The following is a 16,410-nucleotide window of genomic DNA, read 5'->3' on the forward strand; positions in this document are numbered from 1 at the left end:
ATATTGCAATGAAACATTTTGGTGTATTAAGATTTTAACATAAGACCGCTTTTACAGCTAATCGTAGGCTGTAAATTCTAGAAGAGTCTTGATAAATTATAATATAATAAAACAAACGCTTCGATATGGTATTTATAATTAATAAACAATTTTAACACACGACTGTTTTCATCCTAACAAACATTTCAATTATAAATTATTTTTATAATTGTTATATTTCTTATCGATGTGTTTATTTTTTACAACGTTTTTCTTAGCTCGTATTCTTATTTGTCCGGTGGTTCTTTGTCCGGTACAAATCTTGCAATCGATTTTCAACTAACTTCCCGACTAGCTAGACATTTGAAACTTTTAGAATATATCAGAACACGACACCAATGCATTTTTTTTTAAATACTTTTAGCCATCTTTAAGTAGACTTGAATTCATTTTCAGTTGATTCTGTTTTGTATAAAAAGTTATTTCGACACCATTATTGGTTGCTAAGCGGATGGTCCTAGCAACTAAATTATTAATATATACGTGCGTTACTATGGAGATCAAAATGACATTTCAGTATTATTTCTATCAAGTACAAATTTTTTGATCGTTTAAGCTAGCAAGTCAAGTTTATATGATTCAACAGAAAATTTAAAAACGTTGTATATAAAAAGTTATTTTTATCTTGTAATTATTATAATATCTACTGTTATGGAACGGCGTGATCATTTTCATATAAACAACTTTTATATTTAAACTGATTGTATTAAAAGCCAACTTATATAATATGTACTTATAGCAGATTATATTTTAGACAATAACTTGTTACAGTGAATGCAGTCGATGCGTCTTTCTTGCATTTAAACCACGTCTGGCATTCTCAGATGACAATATGTGTTAGAAAGAAGTCTGAAACAATGATCGATAAATCAAATCTTTATCAAACGCATTTTCAGACATTCATTGTACTACTTACTAGCACTTGATAAGAATAATATAAAGATAAGCTCAAATTGCAGGACTATATTTCAATTAATAGTTAATAAAATTAAGAATTTAATAAGTCTACCTAATAATAATAAAATAAATAAAATGTAACACGACACGTGTTTTTCTCACATAGTAAGCATTATCAAATATCATTTATAATACATAATAGGTATATATAATATATATATATAATTATATATATATGAGGTTAATGCCAGTGATTGATATATTTTATAAAATTATCATACATTAACACTAAGAGAAGCTCTGAATATATTGAATAGAATAAATTATAAGATTAGTATTGAAGGTATTTCAAAGTCTTGACTATGTAAATTGACACTGCTGAACGCAAGTCGATGCGCGAAACATGTTCTTAGTAATGTTATGTTTGGTCCATTGGAATAACCGTGATGATTTCCTGACTGATCTGTGATTGATCTTAGCATCAGTGCTTAGCACTAAATAATAACGAGATCCATTAGTGTTCCTTTTAAAAGAAGATTGATAAATTTAATACATGGTAACTGACTGTAATACTTTTCGAAATTAGTTTTTAATATTGATATAATGCAATAGGTTTAATTATTGGTTGTATAACTTTGATTAATAAATTATTACTTTGGATTGGTTTCACACATTATATTATTCAGAAGCTATTTGAATCTAGCAATAATCGTTTTAATGGCCAATTAATATCTTACCATAATAATATTATTATGTTTTTAGTGTTTGATATTTCAGTGACTTAAGTAAGAGTAGATTAGCATTTAATGATTATTATTAGGTAATTTGTGCTACATATTATACAATATTGTATTTATTTTGTGTATGGAAGATGAATTTTATTTATGTTTATATTTTAACTTAACAGCTATTTTGTTGATACTTTGTATTGATTTCTGGATTAATGACGTTTAAAAAAAGTGTTGGAATCGTTCAATTGTTTACTCCGCCAAATATACCATAAATATATCTGGAAGTGTGACATAAATCACATAATAAAATTCACAACAGACAACTACGTAATACTGCTGGTTTAATAATTGCAAGGTTACTAAGTTACTTTTTAGCAATCTTGAGAAAATGACTTTCAATAATGTACAAAGTGCTTCTAATACATAGTATGTAAGTACGTTACACAAATGCAGGCTTTTGTTAGATTTATATTGTATTGCGCTTTTAGTACACAATAATAATATAATCAAATACCGCTGGTAAATCGATAAACAACCTTGCACAGATTGAAACCCCGATTTAGTGAGTTTTATATTATAAAATAGCGTAGACATACTTATAATATGTCTATTATAATGAATTGAAACAGATTTTTGATCCCATCATTGGAACGATTCAAAAATTTAAACAATGAACGTTTCGTCACAAACTATTATTTCCTAGATATCCTTTTTTCTTTATGATTTATTTCCTTCCGCAAATTGCTTGTCCATTTATTGGCCGATATAAATAATAAAGATTTTAGAACGTTTCCACAGTTCTGTAATATAACTATGTGAATAATATTTACATTTTATATCAGTACTTCTGAAACTGGTGGCGCGGCCCCCAAGGGTGCGGTGCCCTGGAGCTCCTGCTAGGGAGCCGAGAAATATTTTAGTATTTGCAAAAAAATATACTTATACTTATATAATATAAGAATATCCGTCAATCGCAAAAGCAGTACTGTTAATCATAATAATTCCTTTTGCGAGAGCATACCTATGCGAAACAGCATTTTCATAATTACCGGTACTTAATAAAAAATAAATATAGGTCGTGTCTTCAAACGGAGACTTTGCGAATTAGCATTTCAAACGTTGTTTGGATATTGATTTATTAGGCAAAAATATGCAATCACACCGTCTCTTGTTTTTGTAGGCTGTAGCTGTAATATTTTTTTTTATTATTTTTGCTTTACAAGCAAGTAAATGAAATGTTATATTATTTTTAATAAAAATATACCAATAATAATAATTAATGGTAAATAAAGTACTGTTGGTCACTAAAGACTAAAATTTTGTTTTGGGGAAGCCTTAGATTTTTTCTGATTTTGGGAGCCGTGGTATGAAAAAGTTTGAGAAGCACTGTTTTATATGACTTAAGTAGGTATTCATTTTGTAGTTCTTATTTTTGTTGTTGTTGTAGAACAGTACCTACTGCCGAAATACCCCAGTCATATTAATTAGATCAAAAAACCCTTGCCTGAAAATAATTATTTACCTACAGAGGAAATTTTGCATATTATTATTTATAATGGTAGTGCCCGGTATCAACATACCAAATATGCTACGACCGCCATCTTAGAAAATGGGGAACGATTTTCAATTTTCCAGCTACCTATGCTTATTTATTAATGACTAAAAATACCAAAAACTATTTCAAATAAAAGTTGAAGGAAATATGTTTCCTTTTTGTTGTAGTGTATTGTATGGAATGTAGATTTTTTAATTTTCTTCAACTTTTATTAGGTACTTAAATAGTTTTCGATAATTTCAACCGTTTCAGCCGTTTAGGGGAATTATTACCAGGTAAAACTGTAATGTGACCGGGCTGGCTTATAAGGCAGATGTAATCTGCTGCCATTTATTTGCTTATCTGTCACTAAAGTTTATGAAACAATATTCATTTCCTTGTAGAGATGACCACCCAAATGCAATTAAATATTATGTGCAAATGAATATTATCATTAAAACGATAAAGTGTAAACAGTTTATTTCACAGAAGTCTTTAATCATCATAACATTAATTATAAACTCGTATCCATAAAATTATTACGATTCTAATAGTGTCAAAATCTTATAAGTACTGTACCGTTATTTTTATTAATTTCAGTAGTGTGTGCCCAAATAGATTGGCCGTAAATATAGGTTGCGAAGATTAATCGTCCGTGATTTTTCACACATGATGAGTTACGTTCGGGAAATACTCGCGTATATTAAAAGTATCAAGTGTTACCATACTTGTGCCCTAGGAAATAATTAGCTGTCAGATGTGATAGAAAAAATGCGGTCGTTAGCAACCTTTACCCGTCTCCATAGGTGTGCAATACAAGTATCGTGTACGCAGTGTTCGCCAATACTGTGTTATCATTTTTTTTTATCAATTTATATCAAATTCACTCACTTTGTTTATTATTAATCGAATATTTGATGGCATACTATAAACATTATTACTTTTTCATTATAAAAATAATCACGGCACTTAAGTAGGTAAGTATTTCATAAAATATGTTTTTTTTTATTATTATTTTGTATTTGAAATAGGTGCAATACATTATTCATTGAACATAACATAACTTCAACATATCTATTTAAAAATCCTACCGAAAATTGGACCGATTGGAATTTGAACACTCAATTTCCACCCTTGCAAATATTTCCTAATAACTTTGTCTTATCAGGTGTTTTTTTAGAGAATAAATGGTTAGGTAACCTTATTGTAATTTAAGCCCCATTACCACCCAGGTTGGATACATAGATGGAGTCAAAATTGTCCTTAATTTGTTGAAAAAAAAAATCAAAGATATTTTAAGCTGTAGGTATAATGTTTGAGGCTTTCACAGTTGTTTTTTATCGTAGTAGATTTTTGGGTTTCCACCGTGTGTCCTTCTTCCTTCTTCACTCGACGTTTACAACGGCCATTGAAATCCATAGAAACCCTGAAAATATTAATAGGGATGATGGATTACGGTTAAAAACGTCATGACTTCCGGCACCTATCAGCAAAATCCAATATTCTGGTCGTAACGATTGACAGATTACTCTGAGCAACGTTTGCTCTTTGCTCTAAGATAATTCTAACATATTATAATCGGTCATAGGCATTTTCATAACTATTTAAAGGTGATAATTATTATATTATGAACTTGTCTTTATGAGAAATCTTATTGAGGTATGTACACCTACTTACAGGTACATTTCATATGGATTAATTGAATTAATAATTGTCAAAATATGAAACAAATTCTTTAACTTACCGTAATTCATTGTCGTATTATCGTTTTTATCAAACTAACATTGCCAGTAATAATATATACTGATATGTACATTATTTATTTCGTATATTAAATGTTTTTTTTATGACGATCAAGAATGTCTGTCTTTCGTTTTAAAGTACATGAGCCATCTATAAATATATAAGTAAATATAAATAATTTCACTGAAAATTGAAACACAATATTATGTTGTTTCAATAAAATATGTATTTATAATGTTTTTTTAGAACCTCTGATGTGCGTAATGTCCAGTTGCCAGTTATGTGCGCAAATAAAGAGCATCATTGCTTTATTTATGATAACTTTTCTACTTGCCTGACAAGTTTACAAATGCAGCTTTTATAACGAATGGTAGATTTCTCTTTTAAGTGCAGTGCAATCTGTTAATACTGAAATGTGCAATTCGAAACGTCTCAATGTGGCGTCACATGCTATAAATTAATATCATGTATTACCAGACATTGTAGAATAACATACTACACTTCTGGATGAAACCTTCTTAAAAGTATTTCTTCTTTGTCGTAATGGATTTCCCCCACAAGACGTTATTGTGAAGGCTATACTTCAGCTGAGGCATGGTCTAAAAAGATCTTGACTAGGCGATGCGCGGATTGTGCAAATGACGCGAGCCGAACGAAATATAATTTGTCATAAAAATTCAACATGCGTCCTTTTAATGTTATGTTTATTATTATATTCGTAATAATAATAGTATATACATTGACATGTTTTCTTTTTTCAAATACATGCGGAACGTTTTTTTAGTCACCTTTACACGATTTAAGAATATATTCCTCCGACGCCATCACAAAACAAATTGATGTGCTCACACGTCGACTGTCAGTCTCCGATTGGCGACGACTGCGAAATTGCGTTCCACACACTGTTGGTGTTCCCAGCTCGACGTTCTCTCTCCGAATGTGCAGCGAGTCCAAAATTTCGTCGCGCCTATAGTTGAAAATTATTTGCCGTTTCACTTATGTACGCTCTTAACATTCGACACAAATAATAAATAATGAGTAAATCTGAGTAAAGTTAATTTCATAATGTAATACAATAAAAATACATTCATTCAGACTTTCAGCGTTTGTTACCACATTATAAATATATTTTAAAGTTATAGTTCCAAACGATAGTATCATATAACAACTATCCTATTAAATACGACAGTGTCAAAATATTGTGAGAAAAATATTTTTTATTAGCTTAAAAGCTTTACTAGTTAGGGAACAAATATTATCTCATCTTATTCGTATTTATATGTGCATACGTGTCGTATATCTCTGACGTAGTTATAGCTTTTATAAAGACGTATTAAAAAGACATCAATCTAATGAAATATGTCATAATTTATCATACCATAAATTATTTTATTTTATTTTTGAGGATAGGTTTGGAATTTGTTTTTTATTGTGAATAGCTAAATTCTTAGTCCTTCGTTCTAAATTTAATGAGCGTGTCGAGCTGTGTTGCTTCGATAATAATAAATCGGTGTTGATGAAGCATTGTATTAAAAGATTGTTTCCTTTTAATTTTACAGGTGAAAGTTACCATCAAGCAGCCCAATACCTTAGATGAGAAATTCATCAGAACCTTGGTGAAAGGAGACTTCTTCGGAGAAAAGGCACTGCAAGGGTAATAATTTTTTTTTTAATATTTAAGAAATAACATTACTTCCTCTCTCTAACCTAGGAGCCCTATGCAGAATCCAAAATTTCGACCTTAAGGATAAGTTGCCGAAAAGCATGACTTAACTATAGACTATAGAGTATAGAGTTAAGGAATCCTTAACCATATACTACTTTTGTTATGAACACGCCCCTTTCTGTATTACCATTTACCACTGATAGCAGCTGTCAAAATAAATTCGCATGTCTATAAAACAGTCCATACACTCAAATTCATTTAACAATGTATCTCAATATGGATATTGATAGTGTTAATTCGTTTGGCATGTACTTGCAGAATATTATTTTACTTTTATACGCCAGCCCGCAGAAATACAAGATGCCAGATGATAAAATGACAATTGATGCTAGTGTTACCATGTTAAAAAAATATTTTGCGGTGCCTGTGGAATCACGTATAATGACTGATAACGGAAACATAAGAGTATTATAATTAAATATTAATATGTATTTATAGTTATTGCATTTATAAAATGCAGTTGTCATATTTTTTTGAGAATAGAAAAAACGAACGTGATCTTAACTAAGGACAATGTTTCTGAATAGTGTTTTCTGCTAAGGAAATTTTAGTTATGACAAATGTTTCTGCATTCCGCTCTAGGTAAGTACTTATATTTATTCTTTTTACTGAAAAAGAAATACAAAATTTAGTCTCATAAAATAATATATTTTTTTTAGCCTAATCGATTTCATTATAAAACTTGATTGGTTTAATGACATACTCCATATTTGCTGAAAAAATTAAAGTTTTTTTGCAAAAAAGATTCAGTTTTCTAATAGGTATTATCAGGAGCATGGTAAAAAATATAAAAACCATGCCAGTGAATTTTGGTCAGCTTTGTGGAAGGCAGGTAGACCCCAGGGAAAGCATACAGAACGCAGGTCTTAACAACAAACATTTCTCTGCACTCATATAATGCAAAGAGATTTAATTCCTAGTAGCACACATGTGACTACAAAATTGTTGCGATGGAGTTTGTCTGCTGGAAACTGGCCACTCAGAAAAACTTTTTTTTTTTTTTTAATTTATTTGACATATGAGCGGAGAGATCATTTTATTTTTGTTCATTAAAGAATTTTTGTGTAATATGAGAAATAAATAATTTCTAATCTCAGTTTTTTTTTTAATTTCAGAGATGACCTGAGAACTGCCAATATAATTTGCGACTCCGCTGACGGTGTGACCTGTCTAGTCATTGATAGAGAAACGTTCAACCAACTTATTTCAAGTCTTGATGAAATCAGACACAAGTACAAGGATGAAGGAGACTCGAGAAGGAGGTAAACCATTATTGTCAATATAATAATTTTTATCAAGGTAATTCCTTGTGATTTCTTAGTTTGTGGTTAGCCATGGTGCGTTATGTTAACAGACTTTTTAAACAATCTTTGATAACAAATAGTTACTGTTAAATTAGTAGCATAACTTATTGTAACATCATTTTCCTCAAATTTGTATATTATACCCGGAATGTTGTGGGCTTGAATCACGCACTTGGAAAATTATATTATTGTTGTTATCCAGAGCAATAGGGTTGGGCACAAAGTCTGTTTTTATAAACTCCACTCTGCGGATATCCATGTGCTTCGCTCAGGAGCGAAAGTTCAAATTAATCTCAATTGATTAAGATTAATTAATAAAGTAATTTAATTGTCATCAATAATATTGTTTCTACATACTTGAATCGTTTATTTGTTATTAAAAAAGTATATGTGGAAAAATCATTGTCTCAAATAATCCAACTTTGTTTATTAAACTTTGAGAATTTATTTTCATTGCTTCATGGATAATATAAAGGAATAGCCATACTGGTAAGTAAAATAAATATTAATGTAAGCATGTATTAAATAGTAATTTAAAATTTTCGAAATATGATTACATCTGAATTTTATTGTTTATTAATGACAATTTTTTGGCATGTTATTCTTCATTGTATATCAACTGTAAAAAGGAAAAAGAACGTAACCCTCAGTTTTTTCAAAATAGGTTTTATTGGATAATAACTTTGTACTCAACTAAATACACGTTGTGTCCAAAGGATGTAAGCTGCAAATGCCGATTTATTGTCTAAATTTGGCAGGCAAGTTTTTAACAAAATGAAGGAAGTGAAGTGGGAATAACGACTTAACCATAATTTTATTTAACTCAATAATTAATATCAGATTAGGGATATAAAAACAAAAAAATATCATGCACTTCACAGTTATGTCTATTTTGAATTTTAATGTTGACCGAAAACCAACAAAAAGTTTTTGTGCCTCCTGTAAAATTTGATTTGTGTGGATTACGTCCTTTTTCCTTTCTACACTGTATATGAATTAATGATATTATAATTATAAGTTATCAATTAATCTAGAACAAAGGTATTATAATTTTAGTATTAATAATCATAAATAAAGCACTTATTTTATTTGTCTTGACAGTAAAATGTCCATTTTAAATAATTATGATGTGTAAGTATTTCTTGAATGAATTTAGTATGTAGATACCTGTCCTTCAATATTTATATCGTTTGTAACAATACTGTTGTAAGAGAAAAGACAATATTAATATCCATTTTGTTGATTTAGGTTGAATGAGGAGTTTGCAGCTTTGAGGCTTTCTGATCTTCGAATCATCGCTACCCTGGGCGTGGGCGGCTTCGGCCGAGTGGAGCTGGTTCAACTGCAAGGAGACCCTAGTCGCTCATTTGCTCTGAAGCAGATGAAGAAAGCTCAGATCGTGGAGACCAGGCAGCAGCAGCACATCAAGAGCGAGAAGGAGATCATGGGAGAGGCTAATTGTGAATTTATTGTTAAGCTGTTCAAGACATTTAAGGATAGGAAGTACCTTTACATGCTCATGGAGAGCTGTCTTGGCGGAGAATTGTGGACAATTCTCAGAGACAAGGGTGAGATATTCATTTTAAACTAGATACTTTTCCTTAAAGGTTACATATTATATTATTTTTTTTAGTCAGTACTAGGGATTGCTATGCTATCTAACAGAATTTTCAGTCCCAGGATAAATAACAGTGGTGAAGATTCCATACTAGGCGATAATTTAAAACCTATCATCTTAAGGCAAATAAATTCAAATAACCTGAAGACATTTCAAATATAAAAACATACCAACAGAGTCACCTGTCTTTAAGTATTGAATTTAGGATGCACATACACAGAGATATACTATATTCGAAGATTCTTCTTTTAGTAACTAACACATGCAAATAAAGGCTTCGGTTAATCCAATGTTTTTGTGTATGTAGTTTTATGCTATTAGTCCTCGAGATCTCCGGACCGTCTACTTATTATATGAAACAACCCATGCTTCCAACGACACCGCCTACTTACCTAACTTTGTGTAACTAACGCACAGTGATCTCATTTCTCAGTAGCCTACTGGATAGAGGGCCGCCCGCCTAATAATGTTGTAGAATTTTTGAAGTTATACTTTAGGCGCGTTTGGAAAATCAGATCAGAGTGTATTTTTGGCGTGTGACATGTAACACATAATTTATTTTTTCACACAAAAAAACACACTCGATTGGATTCGAACCAACGATTGTTCGGTTATCAGCCGAACGCACAACCATTACGCCACAGAATGATACTGCAATAGTGACGATTATACAGTATAATATTATAGCTTGGAATTGTTCCGTTGCTAGGCAGCGAATTTATTATTGTCGGCCATTTGCAATTCCTTACGTAAACAAACTATTAAACGTCATAGTGGCATTATTTGTAACTTTAAAAATAAAAACAACGATAAATAATTATATAATTTAGTAACATAAGTTAAAATGTATAGAAATAAACCAACGGCGTTCCAATAAGCGGTCCTTTATCTTAAGTGTGTAATTTAACAAGATAATTATTATTAAGAGCTTGTCAAAGAATCTAGTTTATCACAAGTTTTGTTTTTGTTTTGTTACGCCAAAGAAGTATAACTTCTAACGCGCGTACATTAGTACACACACTGATTTTTTTTTACCACAGGTTTGCTATCACTGTTTATGTAGAAATTTAATTATCTTTTGTTTTTATTTACAGGACACTTTGATGACTCAACCACAAGATTCTATACAGCGTGTGTGGTTGAAGCATTCCACTATTTACATTCTAGAAATATTATATACAGGTAAGAGAGATTTTATAAACCTGACATATTCTACGAGTTTTATCTCACAAGATGAATGTTAGGGTATCTAGAAATAATTGATATGGGGATAAATAAATCTGCAGTTTCCATAGACATGCATTCTAAATATTTGATAATATAGTCACTTTTGTACTGTGCTATCATGCTCACGCTAAGAAAATTCTTGGATTATAGAAATTCTGCCGTTTTTGAGTCACAGGAATATGCATTACATTGGCGCGGCATTAATCTTTTTTTGACATTAGATGTCTGATTTTTAAAATAAACAAAAATACTGCATCCGAATTTTGACAGATTATGATTCTGAAGTATCCTTGAAAATTGTTGCAGTGAACGATTAATTTCTGTTTTTTGTTCACCTATCAATTATTAATATTATGTATTAAGGCAAACGTATAACATATAAGCAGGTCTATTCTTAACGGTTATCACTTTAGCATGTTAGGTGAATTAAGACGTCGGATCTTCCATCTTAATTTTCAATATGTAAAATTGATGTACTCTTTTTCATTCTCAACGTTAGCACGGCTGTGAGAGGGGCTGTTAAAAGATATCACCTTTTGAGTGTTCAGGCGGTCAACTTTTTTACATAATTAACCGCCTAAAAACGTAAAGTGATAAATCAGATATATTTATCATAATTAGCTCTTTTTGGATGTTAAGGCCATACCTTAGTTGAGACACGGTCTAAAAAGATCGTCGCTAGGCGATGCGCGGATTGCGGGTCGCGGGTGCAAATGAGGCATGTCAAACCAAATATAATTTCTCTTATAAATCCAACATGTGTCCATTTAATGTTCTGTTTATTGTTTTATCAGTAACAATAATAATATATTCATTGACATGTTTTCTTTTTAAAGTAAATGGGTAACGTTTTAAGTCATCTTTACACGATTTAAGAATTATTACGGCCGTCGCCATCACAAAGCAAAATGACGTGTTTCCAGCTCTACATTCTCTCTCCGAATGGGAGCGAGTGCAAAATTTTGTCGCGCCTATGGTTGAAAATTATTTGCCGTTTCACTGATGAATCACCTTAAGCGATAGTGTTAGAATAGGCCTGCAGAGGCACCTAGTGGAAAGGTACGATTTTTGCAATTTGAGATGGTTTATTGATAATTTACATTTTAAAGTGTAATAATTAATCAATACATCCTATCTAAAAACAATAGTATGATTTTTTAATTAGTTTTTTTCTTACGCAGCACAATTTTTTTTGAAATAGTCATAGTTTTAATGTTATTACTTATTTTATATTTATTTAAAAAAAACATTGATTTTTCTGAAAAAATTAAATGTGTACCTATATGTACTTGAAATACTTTTTATATAATAAATCAAACCGGGCTTCAATATTGGGACCATACAAAAATTAGATGCGTTTGAATTGTTCATGTATACCTAGATACAATATGGTCTTGGTTCTGGACTAGGTATTTTGTATGAAATGATATTACTTCATAATACTGTACTTCGAAAACAAAGGAATAAAATAAACAAGTAAATAACAATTTTGCAGAATCTTTCAAACCATAGTTCAAGAAATCTCTTCTTCAAGCACAATGTTTTTGTACTGTATGCTATGACAGATTTCGAAACAAAAACAGCAGTTTCCATTCTCGTAAAATGTTGGCAGTCCATAAAAATTTCTTTCTTTATTGAATTTCCAATAAAAATATGTATAATGTATATATAAACATAATGTTATTTTTTATATACAACATTAAATACTTTGTTTAGAAGATAATATCGTCACCGTTCAGGCAAAAGTCACCAACCCTAAAAACATAGTTTTGAGATATCGCAATTTGAAAGTTTGAAAATGCAGGAAAAATCAGATTTTAATGTTTTGAAGGTTTTATCTACATTAAATTATTTTCTCATGTCTTCTTAATAATTTATTTAAGGTACTTTTACTTTTTGATGCTAATTAAAACATCTGGAAGGTTTTAAAGGAGGCAAGGTAGCTCAAATTATGGTTTGGTGGCTTTTGCTTGTTAATAATCTGAACAATGTTAGCCAAAAGAAGCATCAGTAAAACTCACCATCCATAGTATAGTGACTTTTGCTTGTATATTTATAACGAAGGATTTTTTTTTATAGAGTCAATAATGTCTATTCACCTATAATTACTTTTGCTTGTTAAGATTTTATCGAAAGTCATTTAGTGAAAAACAAATAATTCGGATTTAAGCAAAATTTTACTAACTAATGTACCGAGGTGAGTTTTGCATCTTAAAGAACATAATTTTACGCTTCCGGTGACATACTCAACTCAAAACTGCCATTTTCAGGGTTGGTGACTTTTGCCTGAACGGTGACGATATACTCATAACTGTAAGAAAGAAATTATAGATTTTTGTTAATTTGTCAGCATTTTATGAACATATAAATTGGCGTTTATGTCCAGAGCTCGCATATGTATGCTTTGCTTTATATGAATGACATGGGAAATAATATACTTGGTGATATGTAAAATAATTTTTTTTTTTATTGTAGAGATTTGAAGCCGGAGAATCTATTGCTGGACAGTAAAGGTTACGTGAAACTGGTCGACTTTGGCTTTGCTAAAAGATTGATTTCGGGTAGAAAAACGTGGACATTCTGTGGAACGCCGGAATATGTTGCGCCAGAAGTAATTCTGAACAGAGGACACGATATCAGTGCTGACTACTGGTCCCTGGGTTAGTAAAGACGTCTTTTTTATTCAGTTTAATTGATAAAAAATAAATCATGATCTCATGAAAATTTAGCATTTTTATTTAGCAGCTGTTGTAGAAATCTGCTTTTGTAGTGCTTTATGGTTTCTAGGATATATTGTTAGATGGCAGTATATTACCGCAAGTGTATTGTTTTATTTTTCATTACAATAAATTTTAGTTAAAATTTCTTCACACATATTATATTTTAGAAACAGGAAGAAGAGAAATAATAATTAACTTAATATTTATACGTAAAATCCTAATGTTACTTTTTGTGGAAAACGTTGGTTGCATGACTATTAACCTTTTTTATTTTAATTTGTTTACTTTACAGGAGTTTTAATGTTTGAACTATTAACTGGTACTCCACCGTTCACCGGAGCAGACCCCATGAAGACCTACAATATCATCCTGAAAGGAATTGATGCAATAGAATTCCCTCGTGATATCACCAGAAACGCTACAGCGCTTATAAAGAAATTATGTCGAGACAACCCTGCGGAACGATTAGGATATCAAAGAGGCGGCATCTCTGAAATACAAAAGCACAAGTATGTTATCGTTGTTTCATATATTTAGCTCTCATTTAGCTTCTGAGATTTATGTATAATGTTTTATGATATTAACCACTGAATTGCGTTAAATAGCTACACAGTATTCTCTAATACAAATAAGTTTTCCTTTCGAAACATTTCTTTAATGATCATTTCTGTTGCTTTGTATGTTTTTCAATTTTTTTTTTGCTTTATGGTATTGCACCTGGCTGATACACATACTAGTAATAGAATACAATATGAGTCGCTTAGTTGCTCAACCCGCTCTGGAGTTTTTTTCGAGTTTCGAGTAAATCATGAAAAACTGTTTATTGCACTTACGATGATGTTGATGCCAGTAGTGGTGACGTTTGTATAGCGATTTAAACGTATGAATTGCGACATCTGATTGGTCGGCTATGTAGAGCGGATTCAGTAACCTGTTATTTTATCCTAGAGCGGATTTGGCGACTCAAGTCAATATTCATTTTGATTTTTTGACGAAACAGGGTGTAATTTAAACTTCACACCTGAATATCTTCTTGGTAGTGCACTCATGGCTGAGGATCGTGACCACATTTAAATTTCGCCATCCTTTGAGCGACCAAGACTTTCCATCCTTCTCGATCTTCCGCTTCTCTCAGGGCAGAATGGATGGTGCCCCCAGTCAGCTCTTTCACTTGGTCGCTCCATCGCGCAGACGCTCTTCCTCTGCTTCGCCTTCCCTGGAGGCTACCCAAAACTACCAGTCTCTCCAGGTTGTCCAGTCCGCGCCTGACAATATGTCCAAAAAACTGCAGAATTCTTCTCAGACATATCGTTGAGAGCCGTTCCTTTATCTTCAGTCTCTGGATGATTGACTGGTTCGTCCTGTGCTCTGTCCAAGAAATGCGAAGCATTCGGTGCCAACACCACATCTCAAAGGCATCAATTGCCTTCCGTTCTCTTGCCTTCAGGGTCCACGACTCGACTCCGTATAGAAACATCGAGGACACTAATGTTTGCACAAGCATCATTTTTGTGGCAATCGAAATTCCCCGATCCTTCTATATAGTGGTAAGGCGTGTCATCGCATTTTTTGCAATCTGTGTGCGCCTTCTTATTTCCGCTTCGCATCCGCCCTTTCCACTGATGGTCGATCCAAGATATACAAACTCGTCGACTGTTTCGAGGTTTTGGAGTGTACTTGGTGTTGGTAGAAGGTTGGCCCGATCAACAACCATTAACTTGGTCTTATTCCTATTAATAAGGAGGCCGTACTTGCGACTCTATTCCTCTACCCGGTGTAGCAGCTCTGTGAGTTCTCTTTCATCAGCAGCGATTAGTGTGGTATCATCTGCGAATCTTAAGTTGTTTATTTTCTGGCCACCAATTGTTATTCCGCCTTGCCAATGATCTAGGGCTCTTCGCATTATATGCTCTCCATATATATTGAATAACTGGGGAGATAAAACACATCCCTGACAAATTCCCTTCTCAGTTCGGAAACTCTCAGAAAACGCACTATTTACTCTTACCTTTGTGTGACTATTGTTATATAAGTTTTTGATGAGACAGGTAAGGTGTGATGGAACTCCCATTTCCAGAAGTGCCTTCCACATACAGTTCCATCTTACGCAGTCGAATGCCTTCTGATAGTCAATAAAGCATAACATCATAGGGGTATTAAACTCTCTGCATTTTTCAATTAGTTGTCTGATGTTTAGAATTTGCTCTCGAGTTCCCTTGCCCATAACAAAACCTGCTTGTTCCTTAGGTATTTGTCGGTCGATGAAATGCTTCAGACGTCTGCTGATTATATGTAATAGGATCTTGCTTGCATGTGGAATAAGTGAGATTGTTCGATAGTTTTCACATTTACGTGAGGAACCTTTTTTGTGAAGGGGGATCAAGATTGACTCTGTCCAGTCCTTGGGCCATACACCACTTTTCCAGATCATGTTGCATAATTGATGTATGGTTCTTTTTCCGTCATCATTGACCTTTTTTAAGGCTTCTGCAGATATGCCATCGCCACCTGGTGACTTGTGGGTTTTTAGTCTCTTTATCGCCTCTATCACTTCACTAAAAAGTATCTCAGGTTGCTCATCGATACGTACATCAACCACCTTATCATCCTCTTCTGTATCTCTGTATAGGGCTTCACAATATGTTTTCCAACTTGCCGTGACCCTATCCAACTCCATAAGTAGTGTGCCGTCCTCTTCCTTGATGGCCCAGTTAATTTTCTTAAAATCTCCTGTGATTTCTTTCACTTTTTGGAAAAGATCGCGAGTTTCTACTCTGCCAGCATGGGTTTCGATGTCTTCACACTTATTTCTGAGGAAAAGATTCTTGTCCCGCCGACAGAGTCGCTGAACAACTCTGTTTTGTTCAGAGT

General features: G+C 32.3%; 1 protein-coding gene across 3 annotated transcripts in view; it reads left to right on the forward strand.

Moving 5' to 3' along the window:
• Positions 1–16,410, forward strand: part of for (cGMP-dependent protein kinase for) — a 386,069-nt gene that overhangs the window by 367,281 nt on the left and 2,378 nt on the right. For all 3 annotated transcript variants that reach the window (XM_085953298.1, XM_085953299.1, XM_085953297.1), the window contains 6 exons: positions 6,504–6,598; positions 7,786–7,932; positions 9,223–9,542; positions 10,687–10,774; positions 13,295–13,479; positions 13,832–14,048. In XM_085953298.1, the coding sequence (XP_085809424.1) occupies positions 6,504–6,598; positions 7,786–7,932; positions 9,223–9,542; positions 10,687–10,774; positions 13,295–13,479; positions 13,832–14,048 (1,052 nt within the window). The remainder of the gene's footprint in view (positions 1–6,503; positions 6,599–7,785; positions 7,933–9,222; positions 9,543–10,686; positions 10,775–13,294; positions 13,480–13,831; positions 14,049–16,410) is intronic.

This window comes from Rhyacophila brunnea, unplaced genomic scaffold (assembly GCF_057557595.1).
Source record: "Rhyacophila brunnea isolate RB1 unplaced genomic scaffold, BYU_Rbru_1.0 scaffold_3, whole genome shotgun sequence".
NCBI lineage: Eukaryota > Metazoa > Arthropoda > Insecta > Trichoptera > Rhyacophilidae > Rhyacophila > Rhyacophila brunnea.